Genomic DNA, 21,964 nt, shown 5'->3' with positions numbered 1-21,964 from the left:
TAAAACCAGAAGAGTGTCTCTGTTCATTTCAATTCTATAATTTTTTTCCCCCACACACACATATGTATACAATTCTTTTACTGGTTAATGGTCATACAGAAATATAAATCAAGTTTATCAGTGTATTATGTCCACATCTAAGGCATCCTTTTGTATATATTATATATTTAATAGTTTGAGACATATCCACACTCTTAATAGCTAAAAAGTCAGCAAAGATAGTCATCTGTGAGCTAACAGCAGTGCAACAACGTGTCCTTATGCAGAATCCCATTTTGGTTTTCTTTTCTAGGGTAATTTATGACAATGTCATTTAGCCTTCTATCAGAGGAAATTTATCTAATAGTGTTCAGATGGGAAAAGAAGATCCATTGTATGTATTTCCTCGGACTCTCAAACCTCTCGTATCATTAAAATCAATACTAACTGCACATCAGTGGGGTACAGCCAACTCATCCACCACCTCCTCAAACCGGCCGAGTGCCAGGCAGACACAGCACCATGCAACACCTCCAGCTGTTCCAACATTCTGTCTAAAGTCAACTCTATTATTGCAAAGTAAAAGAAGGAAAAATGCTTTAAAATGCCAGGTCATGAGCTGTTTAGAGGTGCTGAGGTCCCATCTCTTCACTCAGTGCTGCTTTCACAGACAGGAAAGTGGGAAAGCTTTTCACATACTACCTAAAGCTCCTGAATGCACTTAAAGGTTAGCGTCAAACAGAGTTTGTTAAGATAGTTAACTGGAGAAGTGGCAGCTGAATGGAAAACTGGCACATCAAAGACAGAATAAAACATGCTGGGATAGGTTGGGACAGACAGCTTTGAGCAGTATTCTGGGTCATCGTTTTTAATCTTTATTTTCAGGACCACAATTCAACAGTGTTTTGGTTTTGCTGCAGTCTTTTCCCATATAACCTGTTCATAGTTAAAATCTGCTTAGGGATTATGGGCAGTTCATTGGGGAAAAAGTCTCAGTCCTCCATTGGAAATGTACCTCAGCAAGAGTTGTGAACCTTTGATTCATATGGCTGCCAATTTTTGTCAGAGGTATTTATTTTTACTCTTTAGCCCTAGCTCCAGCAATTCTAGAAAAAATTCCCCTTCCTTCAGTCTGGACTTGAGCACATGCAAACAGATGGTTCATTCAAGTTTTTTCCTCCTCAAACTTTTGGACAAACTTATGATTGTTGATGAAAGAAATTAGAAATTAGAAAGAATAAGATTGTTGATGAAACTACTTAGTTTTTCTCAACTGTAATACTGCTAAGATATATTAGTTTGCACCCATTTTCCATCTAGAAAAGCTCGGGCCTTTGGAGACCTGGAAACTTTGGAAACTTGGACTAGTCTGATAGTCCAAGCCTACAGTCAACAGGGAAGCAGAAACCTCACATTCTACAACAGGGATGCAAGTGAAGGAAGTTGAATGACTTTTTGTTTTTCTGCTTGTTTATGAAGGGATCTGTTACCACTGGAGAAACTATAGCTGCCTTTCCAATAACTGGTGGTTAGAGACGACAACCTTAATGTGCTAGCAGAGCATTTTATCACAAGTTTCATCTTGTGAAATCAATCTCACTGCCCCCCCCCCCCCAAACCCCACTAACCCCCTCTCCCCTCCAACTTGACTGCAATATTGAAGTTATTAGCTCTTCACTCAGTTGTAACACCTTTAAGAAAAGACTTTGACCATTATTAGTTCACACCTTAGACATTCCTGAAACATGCAATCCCAGTGAAGAGTGCTAAAAGTCAAAATCAGGTAGTCACAAGCCCTACAAATTAACTACCTTACCGGAAGTGTACGCAGAAGATTGTAAAACCCCCAAAAGCTCTTCTTTAAGAACATGTACACAGTAATTTCAAAGCACAGTTCAAGTATCTCAACTTGAATAGAAAAAATTTCCAGAATAGAAGGCCATTTTACTCCCCAGTAATCACTGAAAAACAAGATAATTCAGCCTTCAAAAATCTCCTTAAACAACTTCCTCTTGGGCAAGGCAGCTATTCGCTGAACAGCACCTGAGTAATAATCCCTCACAGAGCAGTCGTCAGTTACAACAGGAGACATTTTAAACATCTTTTATTTTTTTTCATCCTCATTAGCTGTTCTAAAGTATATTTACTTAAGTTCTTTGAAAAAACTCTAACAAAGTAAAAATTGTTACAGTAATTGATAACTGCCTTATATGAATGTATCCTGGAGCATTATGATGCAGAACTGTAAATGACAGAATGAAACCACAATGAACTAAAACTATAAAACGCTATGCAGAGACAAGACCGACTTTTTTTGAGAAAGGAAAACTCAGAAAATATTTTAATACATTACACCTGAATTGAGATTTCCACTAGCACAGCCTAGTGCCTGGAATGGGACTGACATTCATTATTGATTTATGACTCTGGCTTCTCTCAGAACTCTTGGTTTATTTCCTGGCTGTTCATGAGACCGTGATACACCTCTAGGGATGACTTGGGTTTGTACCTTCTACACAACAAAAGCTTAGGCTAGGCATGAACATAGGACTGGACACAGGAATCATGTAACAAAACCACTATACCCGTTTCTCATTTTCAAGGGATGCACCCTTTTCAAAGAAATATGGAAGTTTAGCTCTATCCTCATACAAGAAACAATAAACTTAATGGTCACCAGATCACTTTGACATAATTTGATGGTGAGACCTAAAAACATCTTTCATGGAACACAATCAGCTGCAGTGGTTTAGGTGCATATAAAGCAAGAGTAGCAGAAATTTGAATTTTATCTGCCCCTTTTAGAGGATGAAGCCTTAGTATAAACTCAGGATTTTTATTTTCTTAAGAGTACAGAACTATCTTTGACTTTGAAGTACCTATGGATAAAATAGGTGTTCAGCTTTGCCTTTGTCTTCCAAAGGTAAAGGTAAATACTGTCTACTCAATAGAGAAATGGGATGGGGAAGTAATGAAAGAAGTATTTTACTTCAGCATGTTCCCACTGAGATCTTAAAAAGAAGTGAAAACCAATTCTGCTATATATTCTACCCCCAAACCTAGCAAAACATCACCCTAAAAAGCTATCAGAAATTTGCACTTAAAATATTGCCTGGGTTCTGTGAAATGCTACAAACCCCCCTAAATCTCATTTGCTGAAATTATGAGACTTTAAAAAAAGCAAAGACAGAGGACTGAGTCGATGTAGGCTGCAGGTGGGAGGAACACCAACAGTTCTCTTTGTCATTTGCTTTTAGATTACTTTCTGCCATATTGCTTTTCCCATTTGTTTTTATTATAGATGCATCCAGAGTACTACATCTTAATAATTTTTAAGATAATGAAGAAGCTAGCTTATCTTTTTCATAATAAAAAAAGTGAAAGTTAAATTTCAGTTGAAGATACATGAAGTAACATGCACAGGTTCTAGATATGATAAAATAAAACAAAACAATTTTGTAATGGAATTATGAAAACATTAGTTTTCACATCATGAGATAAAGATTCACCAAGGAATGACAGTAATTCCTCCACAGGAGCCCTGTATGAGTCACTTATTCAAAAAAGTGAAGCTAATGTCTTAGTAAGCAAACACAATCCCCAAAATAACTACCTTTTAATTATAGTATTTTATATTCATGGGGAATATCATAGCAACCTTTATTTAATTCATTATGGTTGAAATTTCAGAAGACAAAACATGTTCTATTCTTAATGCAATGCAAAATGAAGGTTAAAAACTGAGAGTAAATGATCTGATTAACACTCAGACAGGGTGGTGAAAAAGAAAATCTTATCACATGGATTTATAAAGTTAATGGAGGTAAGGACCATTATCACCTTTGCCACAAAGATGGTTACAAGACTCAGCACAGAAGACTAATGTTATCTCAAAATGTGGGCATACAGAAAGTTAAGACAGAGAAAAAAACCCCCAAACCCACACACAAAAATTCACAAGGATTACCTAATTTTGCTTTTATCTATGACACACAAATGCTGTAACACAGCTACCCGTTCATAAAGGAACGATTTCTACCGAGAATTTAGATTCTGCACACATAACAATAAACCAGTCATCTTTTATTTTTAATGAGATTAACACCATTAAAATAAATGCTACTATTTTCCCTCTTTACGTAAATATGTAAAAAAAAATGACAAAAATCAAGCTATTGACTAATGTAAAAAAAAACAGCAAAAAACAACTGATGGAGGAAGGACCATGAAGACTCCTCAGCAAGAAAACTACTTTGAATAATAGTAAAATCATTGCATTGAAATTCTTGTGCTGAAAAGATCTGAGGGCTAGATTACCCTACATGTTCAAAACAGCTCATCTGCAATACTTTAAAAGCATACCACCCACTTGCTCAGACAACTTGCTTCAACAGGACCACCTGCATGAGCAAGTACTACTAGAATTCAGAAAACATTATAGAAATGAACTCAAAGGAGAGAATCATCTTGTGCAATGAGATGTATATAAAAGCAATTAGATGAGAAAAAAATGTATCACAGTTATCAGGCTGACATATGCTGCACATATCCCAGCCAAGCACCCACTGCCTTGATTTAAGTCACACAAATGGCCCGAGATAAGTGGCAAAAATGAGTTAGTGATGGTTATGGGCTGTGATGTGCGTGAACTACGCTGCAGACACATGCTAAGTGCTTCAACGCTCAGTCAGCAGCAGCCTTTGGTACTTGGAACTGAGACTGGTGTTACAAGTTCAGAGCACGTTGCATCAGGAAAGAGTATTCTCCATTTGTGCCTCACACCTCCCCATTTACTGAACAAATACAAGCTACAGTTCATGAGGTCCATTAATAATCAAGGGAGGCACCTGCTACCCATTATGTAATTTGAACTTTCTGTTTCAGAATATAACGAGCTGTACTGTCCCCCACCCCCAGGAATTTAAGATTCAGATATACTTTTAGGAAAAACAAAACAAAATACCAAGGTTTAACAAAAAACCTCAAAACAAACAAAAAAAACAACCCAACCCCCCCGCCCCCAAAGACAAACAAACAAAAAAACTAAACACAGAAAACCCCAACACTCCTCCCCTTCCCAAACCAGTCCCATTGACTTCTGTGGAATGATGCTGACTGAAACCCTCTCATGGCCCATCTCCCTCTAAGTCAGGTAGGTGAACTGTAAAAAGTAGAAAATAGAATCCTGAGGAGAAACCAAAGCTTTCTATCTGGCATATCCCTGCTTTCTCCCATTCCCCCCTCACCCCCAACTTCTGCTAGTACACTCATCATTCACAAAACCCAGAAAGTTGCTGCCTGGAATGACAGGAGTGCTGTGAACTTTTTGGAGCCTGTTTTTCAGCCTTCTTTTTCTAGGTGAAGAAAGTCCAGAACATTTCCAGTGTTGACAATGCTCTTCAGAGGCGAGCAGGCTGACTTCAGTTATGACCCACAGATCAAAAGCTTTTCTGGCTTAGAGAATTAATAGCATTTTTCTCAGCTGCTGTGGAGATCACACGACCCTGTGTACATCATGCCAGGGTAGAAGACAACTATGAATCATTCAAGATCCTCAATTTTCCTGACAAGCATTCATTCTGTCAGACTGAACAAAGCAGGCCAAGATGGCCTCAAATGGGATTAACAGAAGACCTTCACGATGGACTGAACTGCTCTTTTATTACAGATTTCACATCATAATTCCTTGGAATTGCTGGCACAAGAAAAAAAAAAAAACAACAAAAAAAACAAACACACCAACAAAACCAAACAGGAATTCCAACTTGCTGCTGGCAGTTGCTATGACTCAGAGGAACTAGCTGGAATTTGAACTCTAATTTCTTATGGGAGACATCACTCTGACGGAATGTACAGAGTTTGAAAGGAACATGCTGAACATGTTTTAGGAGTTTCTGGGTCTGCCATGGCAGCTAAGAAACCCAACTTGCATAGCTTCAAAATAAATAAATGAAACCTCGCAAATAAATAAATTATTTTAAGATAAAAACCTCCAGTTTAATTTGTTTCAGGATACAGAGATCTAAGCTCTATCACTTACCTTCAAGCCCTAACAGTCCTATCTCCAAATAACCTAAACATCTGGGAAATAATCAGGCCACACAGAGTAAATCCTCAAGTTGTCCTTCTAGAGAAACATGTGATTTTAAAAAGTATTTTGCTGGCTATAAATAAAAGTAATTTTACCGATTATGAATATGTCTAAAGCTTTTAAAATATTGTTTTCACTGAGATGCACATGAGGTTTTAAAATTCCCTTTTATTTCACCACATGAGATGCACCCTGGTCTGGATGACTGTGTTTGAGTCACCTTGTGTACTGCCTTCTACTGAAGCTGCTTGTTTAATCAATCCTCAGGATTTTAGGGATGACACACCATAAAAAAGTTAATATTGACGCAGAGCATCTTCCTGTAATTTGCTGATGACTTATGAATCCAAGACTGACACAAAGCAATTTTTCTTGATTTTAATAGAACAGTGGGAGTTTTACCCTATGAGGCCTCATTCTGAAAATACATTTTTGATGTTAGTCCCATACTTTTTTAGAACACTCCCTTCAACACCTGAATACTTTCATTAACATTGACAAAAACTCAAAGATCCTTATAGCCGATACCTTTTGCAGACAATGCTCTGTACGCAGCTTTGCTTCTGCAGTATTTTGCTAAGCCGTGGTTTGCAAAAATGGGATTACTCCTTGCAGAGAACTTGTTGGGACATTCTAAAAGCTTTGCATTCTTAGTTTTTAAATCTCACATAAAATGTGTGCAGAACCAAATAAACCCCAATGAAATGTAGTTCTCCCTCTTTCCCCTGGGCACAGGAGCAGAGGAAACCAAGAAAAAACAAACCTAGGATTTACTACCATCTAGTTAAGTACAGGCAGAATTTAGATTTTAAAAAAAAGTCTAACCAAAATAAAGTAAAATAATCTCCCTGAAGAGCAATGCAGAACATATTTACATTATCCACTGCAGACAAAAGATAAGTTGAAAAGTTTGTGCTCTCTCTTCATCCATTCTGCATAGCAAGGAATTCCTAGCTTTGAAGTTAATGGGAGAACCTACTCCCACATTTTACCTCTAGTGGTATAAAACCGGCTACAGTAGAAGTGGTCATAGAAGTTTGTTATACTTTGTATGAGCTATTCTTTTCTGGACGTTTTCTACATTTAGAGTGTGCAAGGGTGTCTTAGAGCCTCAGAGACTGTCAATGGATCAAAAAAGGGACCTGTGTACCTGAACAAAGTAGCTGCAGTGAAGATAACTAATTGCAATAGTAGCTTTAAAATCCATCTTTAGAAAGTAACAAGAGGGTTTGTGACTAAAAATCACTCAATCTTTTATAAAGCCGTTAAAATTCTCTAGGTCTAGATGCTTTCTATGCCCACTGTGAGAGGAAATGGTCCTAATTTCACATTTCTTACTATTTTCCTGCTAGCCCACCTGTTGTCAGCTCTCCTTTCAGTGTGTGCAGCACGTTCATTCACTGCTGGTGAAAGGCTGTGATTATGGATGGTTTACATTGCGCTAATCTCTGTGGCATTCGCAGGACGCTGCCGCCTGCCACACCACCCTAACCGTACCTCTCACAAAGACAGCACTGACAACTGGAGAGAAGCACAGCACAAGATGGGCAGAGGAGACACTTCAGAACCGTTTTGCTCTTGCTGTACACTGTTACAATGCTTAAGGTTTCCCATCTGCAGCACGATCCCTCCCAACACTACCATGGGCTATACTCAGAGAACCTAACTCACTCTGTCCTGAGGGTTGTGTGGACAGTAATTAAAAATCAAAGATCCATGACAATTGCTGAACAGATCCTCCAGAGAATTCGGGATGAAAAAGAGCTGGGAACATGTGAACTGAAAAATTACTTCTCACAGGACTGAGTTTTCCTAATTTTCTTTTAGGATTGCAACTTTCCTGTACAATAACAGATGCACAAACAGGATGCAGCTCTTGCACTCAAACTACACACAAACAACTGGAATACATGCATAGACTCAAAGGGTTGTTTTCCCTTTATTTAACATAAGCATTTTTCCAAAACTGCATAAACTGAAGCTTCCTTTGAAAACTGCCTAAGAAGAACATTATGCAGAAAAGCCAGGAAGTAGGAACAGTACTTGGGGAAATGCAGGAAGCATGGAAATTACTAAGGGGAACACAAATTTCAGACAAACAAACAAACGAGCAGAAGGAAACTGTAAAAGTCTGTACCAGTGAAGGGAGACACTTTTCAGATAACTCAAGTGCCAGATGACTGAGACTGGGGATGTGTGGAAGAATTGCACTTAATTTTTCAAGGCTTTTAACTGGAAAATTTCTTAGACTCTATTATATGCACTGTTCTCTTTGTAATTACTACACTTACTTCTACCATTAATAATGTGCATAAATCTGCTGTTTGTCATGTTCATAAAGCACTTAATAAAAGTCTTCTGAAGGAAGGAAATCACACTGCTTGAAAATCCACTAACTTGGAGAGAGAGAGGGGGAGGAAAGAAGCTATTCTTAGCATATACACATCACTCCTAGTCCTCTGACATATCAACAGTGGTTCAACCAGAGGTGACATGAGAGTAAATGCATATGGCACCTGCCTGGGAAGGTATTTTAATAAACACAGATGTGCCCTGACAGCTACTTGAAACATAAATGCTTTCCAAGCTTGAAATCCCAGTGGTGGCAAATCTGTCAATAGCCAACATTACTATATACCTAGAAAGGCATTCACCCACCACCAAGAAAGGGTTGTATTTGGGTTAGATGATATTAGGCACCCTGCACTCGCGTTGCTGTACAAGTTCTCAGACAAGGGTGAGGAAAGTTTACAGACAGCAATGAGAATGGATGTTAACTTTCATTTAAACATAACAGCCTTAGCAGGAATCTGGTCAGAATGCTTTTACTGCGAGAGGACAAGACACCGTTTTTACATCTTATCCAAATGGCAAGCAACTGGTATATCTGCAACAGCAAAAATCCAAAATGAGAAAGCAATGTTTTATTTAAAGTTATTGCCTTCAGTACTTAATGTAAAAATTACCTACCTACCAGAGTGTTTCAATGTAAACAAAATAAAGTGGAGTGAGAAGTGCAAATCTATACGTAAAACCCATTAACCTTTCCTCACCTGATCTTCTTCTCCACCCCCTTCTTCATCGTATTTCAGAATGTTGTCCCTTACATCATCTTCAGGATCAATCAAGAGCTGCTTTGCCTGACGCTCTTTATCACGGCGTTTCATCCATACCACAAACATCAAAACTAAAACTGTAATGCAAAAATGGAAGAGATAAAACCACATCTTAATTCTGAAATACAGTCGTAGAAAATTGTAGAAATTTAATGTCAAAATTAAAAAAAAAATAAAAAGAAAAAAGCAATGAAGAAGTTGGATTTGATTGTTCTGGATAAGGTACAGATTTTTTTTATATTAAAAATTTGACCAAAGGTAGCTTAAGTAAGAGATGTTTAAACTCAGACCACTATAGGCAATTTGGTTTGGAAATCAATCACATATTCAATGTTGTAAATAACAAATTCATTCCACATCTGCAAAACAAACTTGTCATGAAAAGAATTAAGGAAGACTATGCTTCATAAACCACTATATTAAGAAGGAATTCTCTCCTTCAATAAGGCTCTGTTAGTTTCATACCTAGCACTTAAAAAGTATCTTGTATCAAGAACGAAAATGCACTGTGTGCTTGTGTAGAATCATGTGCTTAGCCAGGCTCAATGTTTTTTTCTTCTTTTTTTATTACTCCTTTCCATAATTTTCTATGTTCTAGATGGGTGCATAGTGTACTATGACCAGGCTAACCTCTCCCTTGTGTTCCACCACTATAGGCAATCAGTTAACTATAATGTGTAGGAGAGCTAGCATCTAATTTACTACACTGGACAGACACTCATGATTTTTAGTCATTTCCCTTACTCAATGCACTTCACACAAAACAAAATACTAGTACAGCTTTATGCAGTACTTAAACACAGGCACCATTGCAACACCTGCCTTTCTTGCCAGGCCTTACGTGAAGGGCTGTGATCTATTACTTTCCAGAACTAATTCCAACTTGCATTAATCTGAAGCACAATAGTAGTAACATCAGAGCACTCCTTAAAAGCACTGTTACCCACCATGGGTAGCACCAAATCACACAAAGGCAGCGCAAGAGAGATTAGATAGATGCCTGGGGACTAACCACATCTTCAACCTGGCCACTCACTGACATAACACTGCAAGTGTCCATGGGTATAAATGGAAAATCTCCTTCACAAACCAACTGCAGAGCCTGACTGCCAAACAGGTGCTAGCTGTACTCTGTCCAACTCCAAATCCCATACTATCAGGAAGTTTTCATACCTGTCCATGCAGCAACAATTCCTGGACCTGAGCCTTTAATAACTCCCCTGTGTCTTTGTCAAGGTACCCAATACTGAAACGTAATATTGTACGTGCAAAACAAGAGTAAAGGAGTTAGAATTAAATGAAGATTAAGAGGGCTATCTACTTACTGAGCAAGATGATGATACAAAGCAGAATGGCAATGATGGCACCAGTGCCCAGCCCTGCACCAACAATCCGGTCAACATCAGTGCAGTCTCCATTTAAGTCACACTGGCAAACTTTCACCTTCAGCAAGGAAGTGCTGGATGCATGTGGATTTCCAGAATCTGTAATTACTATGGGCACATCATAGATACCAGCCTCCAGGAACCGGATTCTTAAGGAGAGCTGGGCGTGATCGCCTGTGTGTGAAAACAAGGTGTTGGTTAAAAAGTAATATATTGCTTACATGGGAATAAATAGTATTGGTAAAAAAATGTTTTAAATTCTTGCTCAAACTGCTATGTGACACTCAGGGTAACAGACTTCCTGACTGCTGTGACCATCTTTTCTTTCTTAAAATTTCTTGCTCTCTGGGGGATTTACACTAAGGTGATTTCTTGTTCATATTAACCAAATTAATGTATGTTGTGAAATTATACCAAAAAAAAGGCATTTGCACAGGTTTCTTAAAACTATGAAGATTTCCATAATGTTAATTACCACTAATTCGAACAATGGTCCAATTCCTCTTAATACTAGCAGGTGTGTCAGGCAGCTCAAAGGCAAAAGGGCCTGCATTTGGATCTATGTCAGGGTCTACAGCAGTGATGTTAATAGCATTAGGCTGCAGTGTTTCACAAGTTGTGGCCTCTTTTGGATGCACTTGGGGGGCATTATCATTGATGTCCAGCAGGTATATCTGAAGTGTGCCAGTTCCACTCATTGGGGGTATTCCTAAAAGAAAAGGAAATAGCATTAAGCCTGTTTCTGGTTGCAAAGTTATTTAAACGAAGCTGTATCAACACTCTTATACATTTACATCTGTTTTGGGATTCTATCTTTTACAAAACCAATCTAACACTGTCACTGCACCTGCCAGCACACTAATTCTTAAGTAGTCTGTTCTCAGAAAAATGGCCCTACTCAGCAAAATTCAGCAAGTAACTGCAGATCCACAGATCAGGGACTCATCCACTTCAGACCAGACAGACAGCTAATCTCCAGAGACGGTCCACATCAAAGGCTTCAAAGAAGGTGAAAAACTGGGCTGGTTTGTCCTCTGGACAAATTATTTCCTAACTTTAAAGGCTTAAGATCACCCTTTACCATAAATGTGCTATTTAAATTCTTTCTAATACTGACTTTCAGCATGCTATTTGTAGACATTCCTGCTATCCGTATCAAATGTGTGATGCTTCCATAAACCTTTCTGGAATCACACATCGATGTGATCATTTGGCACTGAATTTTTCAGTATAACTAGCAATGGTTCTCATTCCACCTCCCATAATCTTCCAGTTCCATTTTTGTTTTTTTTCCTCCAGAATGGAGCCAAAGTATAGAAACAGTTGATCTCGCTTCCAGTTTAGAAAATTTTACTATGTCTTCTTTCCAAGACAAACAGCCCCAGTGTTTCGGTTTTCCCTTCTAATGTGAGAACGTTCTAACTGCGCCTGTCCATCTTTCTGCTATCAGCTATGAACAGTACAGCACTCCAGCTGAAATCAAAGGACTCATTTCTGAGCAGCGTTAATTGTCATTAACAAACTGACAACAAAAAGATACTTTTCCTTCTGCACTGCTGCAGCCTGAATGTGGGAAAATACAAAGCCCCTCCAATGACACATTACTCCCCATAAAGCCCACTCATGCTGTGCATTCACTCAACCTACCACACTCCCATGCAGGGCTTTTTCAATTTTCTGTCAACTCAACTAATGTAACCAAGACAGTGTTTTTCTATCAACTCAGAGAATTATTTTTCAGCCACTTCCCAAGTAGCTTGGAAATTATACACAGTTTGATAGTAAAACAGATTTCCAATGGGATGTCTTCTAAGCATATCCTGTTTTCTGCCCCAGTAAAACTGAATGCCATTCAATCACAAAGACAAAAAGCTTTTTCAAGAAATACATAATATTGATACACACCATTATCAGAAGCAAGAAATGTTGCATTATACATATTGTTTTGCACATATATTGACTCTCTGTCCAAAACAGCTGTAGTAGTTATTTGTCCATTAACAGGGTCAATTTTCAGCCAGTTTGCAGGATCTGAAAGTTTTGAGTACCTGTGTATTTAATCATAAGTTGTGTTATTTATCTGCTAACATAAATATTGACAACAAAGAGAGTATTAGTATTTTAATTTGTATTCTGAATGTGTTTTTGGAATTCAAAGATAGCATTTTACAAATTTCTATTTATCAAGCCCTGTCAGTAAATTTATTGGAAATACATAATAAAACCAGTCTTGCATTTTGATTCTTGAAGTGCCTTCCCTGTAAGTTATCATGTAATGATAATATGGAGGAAATCATGTAATTACCATGAACTATATAACATTAATACTCAGACTCAATTAAAATATTCAGTCAGGCTCCTTCTTGGTTTTCCTACACCTACAGAGTTATTCATACTAATTTTCATCTTGTCAGAGTGCAGAGAGAAGGAGAGAGGTAAAAATGGATAGTGTTAGTTGCACTAACACACATTGTTCTAGCACTTCAATATCACTTCATTTTCAGAGTCCCTGTTTTTACTGCACGTTTCTCATCTTAATTTGAAAGAGAAGCATCTTTCAAAACCATTCTTCTATCTGATAAATTTTCCCTTTGACATTAATCAAGTGCAAGCTGTCTTAGTATTGAAGTCCTCATGCTGTCATTTCTATGATGGTGATGTCCAGAAATGAGCAAACCAAACAGCAAAACAAACAGCTAACCAAAATTCAAGAGAAAATAAAATTGCAATAATCTTGATTTTGGAAGGAACGATAGAACATAAGTTCTGAAATTTCTTCTATATGAAGTAAAAAAAAAAAGCTGGATAAGGTGAGTCCTGACCCTTGGGCAGTCACAGCCTTAGTTTTGTAGCTAATGACCATGTCTTATATGAGGCATGCTCATGTAGAAAAGTGTTAAATGTAAGAAAAATTATGATCAAATTATGATGATAGCTATCAGTACAAGAGACCACAGACAGATCACCACCACTTTGCACTGCTGGAGAAAAAAGAAAAACATTCAGATTTCATCAACAGTCCGGTTTTGTTGCCATGTGAAAACTACTGGTGAATTTTAATTGCAAATGATCTTAGTTCACAGAAGCACATGTCTGCTCTGACCGAATTTGTCAGGATAGAACATATACTTTACCACAGATGCATAACTGCATTCTATCTTGATGAAACGGGACTTAGGATGAGAAAATGACCCAGCTTACACACCTATGAATACTGGGCAGTTCACCTTCCCTACAGCCAAAAATCCCTTTGGAGAGAGCTGCACAAAACCCACAGATGTGTTGGGATAGCTGCGCGCTATGGTACATAGAGTCGTTTCACACGTCATCTCTTTGCTCCCCACCCATTCCATAACACAGACATTGCAAAATGCTTATATAGACCTTAGAGACGTTTGCTGCATGTAACGATCCGGGTCCTGCGCAGTGAAAGTTGTCAGCATGCTACCAGCCATCAGCCCTTCTTCCTGACGCACGAGCTTGGGGTTTGGAACAAAATATGGGCTCTCATTCACATCAATGACCGTAATGGACACGGTTGCTGTTGACTGAGGAGGATGCTGAATCCCCTTAGCCAAAGGCACTTGGTTTTCTGCAGCTACGGTAAGTACAAACATCCTGTTGGTCTCGAAGTCAATAGGCTGGGAAGAGCAAAGAGCAGGAAGCGTTAATGTTTACTCACAGCAGCAACGGACACACAATGACATTTTAAATTTAAAGCATGTTCCAGAAGACTACTTGTACTGCTTCTATCAGAAATGAGCACACAGTCTGAAGAGAGCACACCATCACCTCAGCACAATCCCATATGCTGGGGTCTTGCTTAGCAGCAGCAGGAGCAGTTTTCAAGTCAGAAGAGCTAGAAACCTTGTCATTCCTGGATTTAACCTACTGTGCTACTGCCATTAGAGACAAATGATGAAACAAATACTTGAATCACAAAATGATGAAGAAGCTCCCACCTTTGTGACAGGCACTCACATGTGCCTCCTGATGATCTCTCCTGGGGACAGAAAGCTGCCTCTTTCTGTTAGAGGCATGAAAGTTTCCTTCAAACAAGTTCCTGACTATAGCTTTTCCCATAGATCAGAGATTCTCATGCCCTCAACATCTCATTAGAAAGACTCTTGGTAATCCCAGCCAACCTCATTTCTGGTATACCTACAGCTTCCATCTTCCCAGTAAAGACAACCTTCAGTTTGGAGATTTCCTCACTGAGCCAGAAGTCCAATTTAAGGAGTGTGAATCTGGAGTTCCTCTGTCATGCTGCACAGGGTTGAGGCATTCCTGGAGACAGGATTTGCCTTTGTACTATGCACTGTACTACTCACACAGATCCCAGACTGGAAGAAAACCCTGTACCTTACTGGGGCAGTTGGCATGTGACAGTATGAAGTAAGTGACAAGAGACATTCTAATCCTCATTACAGGTTGACAGATCAACTCATTGCACTGCCAATAAAAACAGTAGGCAGGTTTCCAACTCTTCCCATGTCTGGGCACTTAAAGGAGTGCTAAAAAGCACAGACACTCACATAAATCTTCCTGGAAGGCTGCAGTGCAAGAATTGGTACCTCTGGGGAAGAGCAGTTATAAACCAGGGACAGTTCTTAAAAAAGCCTAGTGTGAATTACCATTAATACTATTTGTAGATTGTATCTTTTTGTCACCTAGATACTGGGCAGACTAAAATAAAACTAAATTAAATTAAATGAATCAAAATGAAATTAAATGAAATTAAATAAAATGAAATGAAAGCAAACAAAATAGAAAAACAACAACAACAAAACAAAACCCAACAAAACAAAACAGAAAAAAAAAAAAGAAAGAAAAGAAAAAGTGAATTTTTTAATTTCCAAATTAAATTACTGGCATTGGACACTTGACTTTGAAACGGATCAGCCAAAACCAGAGCAGGCCAACTCAGTGTTGAGACATTTATCAGAAGGTCATGAGGAAAAGTGGCTACTGCCTGGCAGGTTTAATTATAGAACCACACTGTTATCACTTGAAATAAGACATCCCTCAACACAGGGCTGTGTTGGTTAGACAATGAAGATAGACAGGTTATTCCATAAAAGGTATTCAAATGAGGTTTTAAAAATAGCCAGTCTTTAAATGACTTCTGTAGAAATACCCTCCCACCTATCATTTTTTCCTCTCTGATTGTGCTTTGACTGCCTGTATCTGTTCCTTAATGGAACATCTTGACATAAAATGTGCAGACAACACGCGTGACTACTAAATGAGGAGTTAGGAAGTTGTTCCTTTACACTAGCAAAAAATACTAAGCCAACACTTTTTCACAGAGTAATTTTTAACTTTTAGCAAACAAAGATTCAAGATTTCTGATTTCTAATAACCTAGCCTGATTTTTAAAGCTGAGCAGGTGGAATACTACTGATAGCATAAGCAAAGCAACATTTGAAGAGACAGGTTACTCGATTCCACAAGAAAGGGAGCATCCATTTTACTCCAGGTTCATGGCTGCCTCAGGAATTCACATTTCCCCCCGTTCAGTGTTCTCCCACTTGTTCCATCTCTGCTGAATTCTCTAACACACAAGCATGCCTTACCTTTACGACAGTGACCAGCCCATCGTTGCTGTTGGGATCGGTGAGGATGGTGAAGCGGCCCGTCGGGTCTCCCCCAGTCATTCGGTACAGCGCATTCCATGCCGGCGTGTGCGGCTGGTCCTTATCTGTCACCGTCAGATTCGCCACGATCACATCCACCCTGTTTTCTGGTACTTCCCCGTAGAACTGCAAAAACCATGGAAACACTCTGCCTCATCTGGAGGAGCATGCCAGAGCCACACCAGGCTGAACACTCATCAAAGCAGGGCGGCCCATCTCTCTTCACTGGAGCTCTGATAATTTATCTAATTTTTTAGTTTAGTTGAAATTTACCTGAGGCCATCCAGAGAACCAATGGCTTGATTCCCTTGTTGGCTTTTGCCTTTTGGTCAAAAGCAGAACACTGTGTGTAAGGGATATATATTCTGCACATATTTTGATTTTGCCTGCCAGTATGGTATTTAATAAGTAATAAATATTTACTCTCTGTGAATACAATGAGAGAAACAAGAGAATGGTTATAAATACGCACATCCTTCAGTAACTCCTATCCTGTACTTACAGTCATGGCAGTGAACTCTGGAGGATTGTCATTGACATCTGTCACAGCGATGACAGCAGTTGCTGTGTTTGAAAGACCATATGTTGGGTTTCCTTCCATGTCCGTAGCTTGAATTATTAATGTATATTGTTGTACTTTCTAAAACACAAAATGACAACGTAAGTTTTAGACAAAACTAACATTACCATAGGACAACAGGTGTTCCCAAAATTGTGCTCCACCAAGCAATGGAGCCCATCACAGTTTATTCTAGTTCACATCACCCAAAATGACAGGAGCAAAGTTTGTGCCACAAGAATACAGCAGCAGATTGCTTATATCAAACTACAGTTTGACTTTCTTCAAAGAGCAGCAAGGTAAGGACAGGCCGACTGCTTCCTACTCTATAAATCAAACCACTTTAGACAGTTAACGCATGATCACAGGTTTAACAACGCTTTTCAAATGGTGAAAAGAGAACCAGAGTGCACCTTATACTAAAACAAGGAAAAGTCCTCAAAAGCATTTGAGAGCACTGAGCCAAGGTAGGTTTGTCGGCCAAACGGCCACAACTGCCAAGGTTTTGTTTCAGCCAAGCCTGAGTATAAAACTGCTGCTGCAACTTCTTGTGATCTCTATGGAAACCAAAGATGTCGAGGCCAACAGAGACAAGTAAGGGCACTGGGAGAAAGGGGGAGGGAAGCACCAAGCAGGCTATTTCCATAAATGTTAAAACACCCTGGCCAAGTACGGCAGCCATGGGCCCCCTCTCTCCCCACTGCCACTAACGGCCCTTGAGCCGGGCACTCGCTCCCCCCTCACAGCTGGAGTGGGGCCAGGGTCCCTAAGCACCAGAAACGCCTGGCAGAGACCCCACCTCAGCCTGGTGAGCTGTTTAAAACAACACAAGCACGGTTCCATTGAAAAAAAAAAAAAAAAAGAAAACCATAAAGATGTTTTCTTTATAGAATTGCTGTGAAGTTTATTTTAACTCATTGCTCTCAAATATTGCACATGCTCCTTCATTTACCAGTTCATTGTCCTTCTTCAGAGAGAAGTGTTACCATTCAGTTCTTCCCAAAATAAAGGACATGAACATAAGGAACTGCTATTACTTTGAAACAGCACTTTCACAAATGGCTTACTAACACTGGCAAAAACCTTTTGGCAAAATAAAAATATTTAAAGAAGAGTCTATTTTTATGCTTTGGGTTTTTTTCCCCCCACTTAGTACGTTATTTTCTTCCCCTGTTTAAAGAGTGGGGTATATGACAGATTACTTCTCATGGAAACAATTTATAGAATCATGAAACATGCTGAGTTGGAATGAACCCATAAGGATCAGGGAGTCCAACTCCTGACCCTAAGCAGGACACCCCTAGAGTAACACCATTAACAAAAAGGAATTACAGGTATTGATACAAAAAATAAGCAGGGATAATTCCACTGATAGTATTTAGCTTTCTTTCAAACTTTGGCCAGACAGTACGACAGACATAAGAGGTTAAACACTGCACATTTCCAAGCAGCAACTATGAGTCACAGAATAGAAAGTTTTTAAAATAAGCTGTATGGATCTTTATCTCCCATTGAAGATAATGATTTATGCTCATACCCTCTTACAATAAAACCCTTACAAGACACCCCAAAAGTGTACTGCTATAAATGTATCCCACAATTCTTTACATATATATATATATACATATATATATATATATGTGTGTGTATATATATATGAATTCTGGCTTAGAAAATATACTTACAAACTGACCTTCAAAAGGCTTTAAATATCCTAAAGATTTCCTTCATGACACCAACAAGAGTAGCAGCCATGAGGGAATCAAAGAAATACTTTTACCACTTTCATCTAGGAAAAAATCATACTTTACTTACTGTGAAGCAATAAAATCTAAAGCAGTATTGAAGCAAATCTCACTGCCACATGATTCTATGTTATTGAAACAGCAGGTGCTTCTGATTCATCTGGGTCTTAACACATTGATCCCAGGAAGCAAATTTCATTAAGGAAACTCCATTATTATTACACAGAGACTCGGCTTCCTTACAATCATCTTACTTAATTCCAACAGAACCAGCACACTAAAAACTTGCCCAGGAAGTGCCCCAAAAGACTGCATATCAGTGTTTTCATTTGGTTCTTTGTATTTTTTCCCCTCTTCCCAGCACTCACATATAGCAGATCAACTGCTGAGAGTGAAATTTCAGAAATCAACATGCACACAACTCTCCAAGCATGGGGAAATTGGGGGAGGTGGGTCTCCTCTTTTTATTGTGGTTTGAGAAGCAGCCAGGAATAAGCTGTGGAGCATGTGTCAGCAGCCTGCACTGAGACTTAGCAGCAACACATCCAAAAGCGATCTGGCAGCTTCAAGAAAGAACGCAGACCTCATCAGTCCACATCTTTCCACTTCAACACAGGCCAAATAAAAGAGCACTTCACTGAATTAACCTCACGTGAGGCAGGAATGTCAGTGTGTAAATTTAAGTACCCTGCCTGACTTCTTCAGCACCTCCAGCACTAAGGCAGATGTTTTAATGCTGAAGTGAATTCCACAGCAGTAATGGAAGAAATAAGAGCAGCTGGATCTCATGAAACAGCATCTTTTGAGATAACAAATGAAAGATTTCTTCTGCCTTAAGCTGAGTTTCCTTACCTAAGCAAATCTCCTCCTGTGCATGTTAGCATAGATAATGCATTGTGCATGTTAATCTAAAATACCAGCAGATGAGGAATCCTATCAGAGGAACCACTTTTTATTTTTTTAAATGCCTACAACACTTATGCTCCCATAAAAAATGTGTCACATTATTTAAGAATTTAAAATTCTGTGTAGTATTTTATGACTTTAATTAGAGCTTTATAAAGAGAGATAAGACTTGTAGAAAAGAGTGGAAAGGCAGAAGCAGGCAGACCAGCTGGGGTACATAGACAGCAAGGCACTCCCTGGCCCACTGTCATAAGACGATTGAGCTTTGGCTCTCTAGACTCCCAGTCATTTTAATTTAATTGGCTTCCACAAAATGACTCAGGAAATGGAGGAAGCAAAGCTTGGGAAGGAAACAATTTTATTTCATATTAGTCTAATTTAATATTTGAATGATTTAACACTAATCATTAATATCCAACATGTTCAAGAAATGTTTATATATACCCATTTGGGTATCAGCAGAGTGATCCATCAGGAAAACTGATGGTGAATGACAAGGCTTTTCCAACTGTTAATGTGAGGGTCTAAGCTCCACAAGCAGCTGGTTTCTTCCGAGTTAAATCCCTCCAGTATAGCTAGTCACCAAGTAATAAAACCTCAAGAATTATCGCTATGTCCTTCTGAAAGTTCATCTGTCAAAGATGACCAAGGGATTTTAAAAACAAGGGCAAAGCTGCCCATCATTCTTTTAATTTAATAGGGCAATACTGTAAAGTTCAGGGTTTTCCTTTGCTCAAATCCCTTCTTTTCAAAACCAACTTAAATAGAGTGAATGTTAATAAAACCTCAAAAATTAATTGCAATATCTAACAGTCTGTTTATCTTTTCAAATCTTCTGATTGCCCCTTTCAAACTGAAATGCATCAGAATATTAATAGAAAACGCAGAACTTCAGAAAGCGTTTTTATTCTCCATTTTAAATAACTATAAACAAGCAGCTAAAAGATGAACAGCAGATCCAGTACTTTGGATTTAATGAGCTAAAATGAGGTTAGTAATACAGAAGTTGAAACAAGATGTATTCAAAAGAGATTTGTTTGGATTTTATAGCTTGTTTATAAAATATTGCTTATCTCCTGTGAAGTTTTCAAGCGGTTTAAAAGCACAGTTAGTGTGACAGATTTGGAGTTTGGAGGGAAATATTTTTATTCCCAACCTCACAGATGGGTGAATCAGAGCAGAGGATCTGGCACGCTCCTTCTCCAGTGGTGGGCACAGTGAAGAACTGCCTCGACAGGATGGACCTTGCTCAGCATGTAGCAATGAATTACTGACATATTATTTCTTTTTATCATTATTATTATTACTATTGCATTGCTCTGCTTTTTTAGTGTGTACCTCTTTCTTAAGTGTAAACAGGCTTATGGGACAAGATCCCTTCCTTGACCCCACATAGCCAAGAGTAACTACATGTATAGAATATGTAGGTCCAATTGTCATCCTTAACATTATTTTCTCAGAGTTTTGTACAATGGGTCTAAGACAATGACCAGTGTCAACAGGGTAAGGAAAGGGAGTAAGTTAAGACTGAGGAGGGGGACAAATATTTCACAATTTCATGAAATTGTCTGGACTAGAAGTGACCTTAAAGACCATCTAGTTGCAGACACCTAGCCCTGGGCAGGGACACCTCCAACTACACCAGGTTGCTCAGAACACCATCCAACCTCCTCCTTGAACACTCCCAGGGATGGGGCATCCACAATTTCTCTGGGCAACTTCTTCCTGTGTCTTACCACCTTCACAGTAAGGAATTTCTTCCCTTTTCTGATCTAAATGTACCTGCTTTCTGTTTATAGTCATGGCCCCTTGTCCTATCCCTATATGCCCTTATTAAAATCCCTGCTCCAGTATGTAGGCCCCATTTAGGTACTCTAAGGGAGCAATAATGTCTCCCCAGAGCCTTCTCTTCTCCAGGCTAAACAGTCTCAGCTCCCTCAGCCTATCTTCATAGGAGAGGTGCTCCAATCTTCTGATGATCTTCACATCCCTTCCCTGGACTCCAGGCAGGTTATGTATTTCCCATGCTGAGAACCCCAGATCTCGATGAGCACTCCAGGTGGGGTCTCACAGGAGCAGAACAGAGGAGGAGGATTACTTCCCTTGCCCTGCTGGCCATGCTGCTTCTGATGCAGCCCTGGATATGGCTGCCTGCAGGTGCACATTGTCAGCTCATGTCCAGCCCTTCATCCACCCACACTCCCGAGCCATGCATCTTCACAATATTAAGTGCAACCCAGCCCGTGGGATTAAGACCTGCCATACCTCTCTGTCAAGCCCAGCTGCTACAGTGATAATGTCACCAGTTTCGTTGTTGATTGTAAACATGTTTGGAGAGGGGCTGCTCGGGGCCTGTGACAAGATTCTGTATCTCAGCATCCCATTCTGGGTGTTGGGATCATCAGCATCGATGGCAGTAACAGTCATCACATAGGTACCTAGCAGCAGGATAAATAATTGGTGTTATATAAACAGTTTACACTCAGATCAGATTATACAAGATCACTTTACAAGCAGTGGTCAAAGCACGTATTTCTTTTGGTAAAA

The 21,964-nt window shown here is 39.1% G+C and overlaps 1 protein-coding gene across 1 annotated transcript in view; it reads right to left on the bottom strand.

The window, feature by feature from the left end:
* The window catches only part of CDH2 (cadherin 2), a 114,977-nt gene that overhangs the window by 10,304 nt on the left and 82,709 nt on the right, over positions 1 to 21,964 (bottom strand). Inside the window, exons 7-14 of the mRNA XM_005517203.3 lie at positions 21,683 to 21,855; positions 16,710 to 16,847; positions 16,148 to 16,333; positions 13,956 to 14,212; positions 12,477 to 12,619; positions 11,047 to 11,280; positions 10,512 to 10,745; positions 9,124 to 9,263 (exon numbers count right to left, since the gene is read on the bottom strand). Coding sequence (XP_005517260.1) covers positions 9,124 to 9,263; positions 10,512 to 10,745; positions 11,047 to 11,280; positions 12,477 to 12,619; positions 13,956 to 14,212; positions 16,148 to 16,333; positions 16,710 to 16,847; positions 21,683 to 21,855 — 1,505 coding nt within the window. The remainder of the gene's footprint in view (positions 1 to 9,123; positions 9,264 to 10,511; positions 10,746 to 11,046; positions 11,281 to 12,476; positions 12,620 to 13,955; positions 14,213 to 16,147; positions 16,334 to 16,709; positions 16,848 to 21,682; positions 21,856 to 21,964) is intronic.

The sequence above is a fragment of the Pseudopodoces humilis genome, chromosome 1, assembly GCF_049639895.1.
Source record: "Pseudopodoces humilis isolate 2021_Gansu_Grassland_sample_001 chromosome 1, ASM4963989v1, whole genome shotgun sequence".
Taxonomy (NCBI): Eukaryota; Metazoa; Chordata; class Aves; order Passeriformes; family Paridae; genus Pseudopodoces; species Pseudopodoces humilis.
Note: the sequence above shows the minus strand (reverse complement) of the source record. Positions and strands in the feature narration are given on the sequence as shown.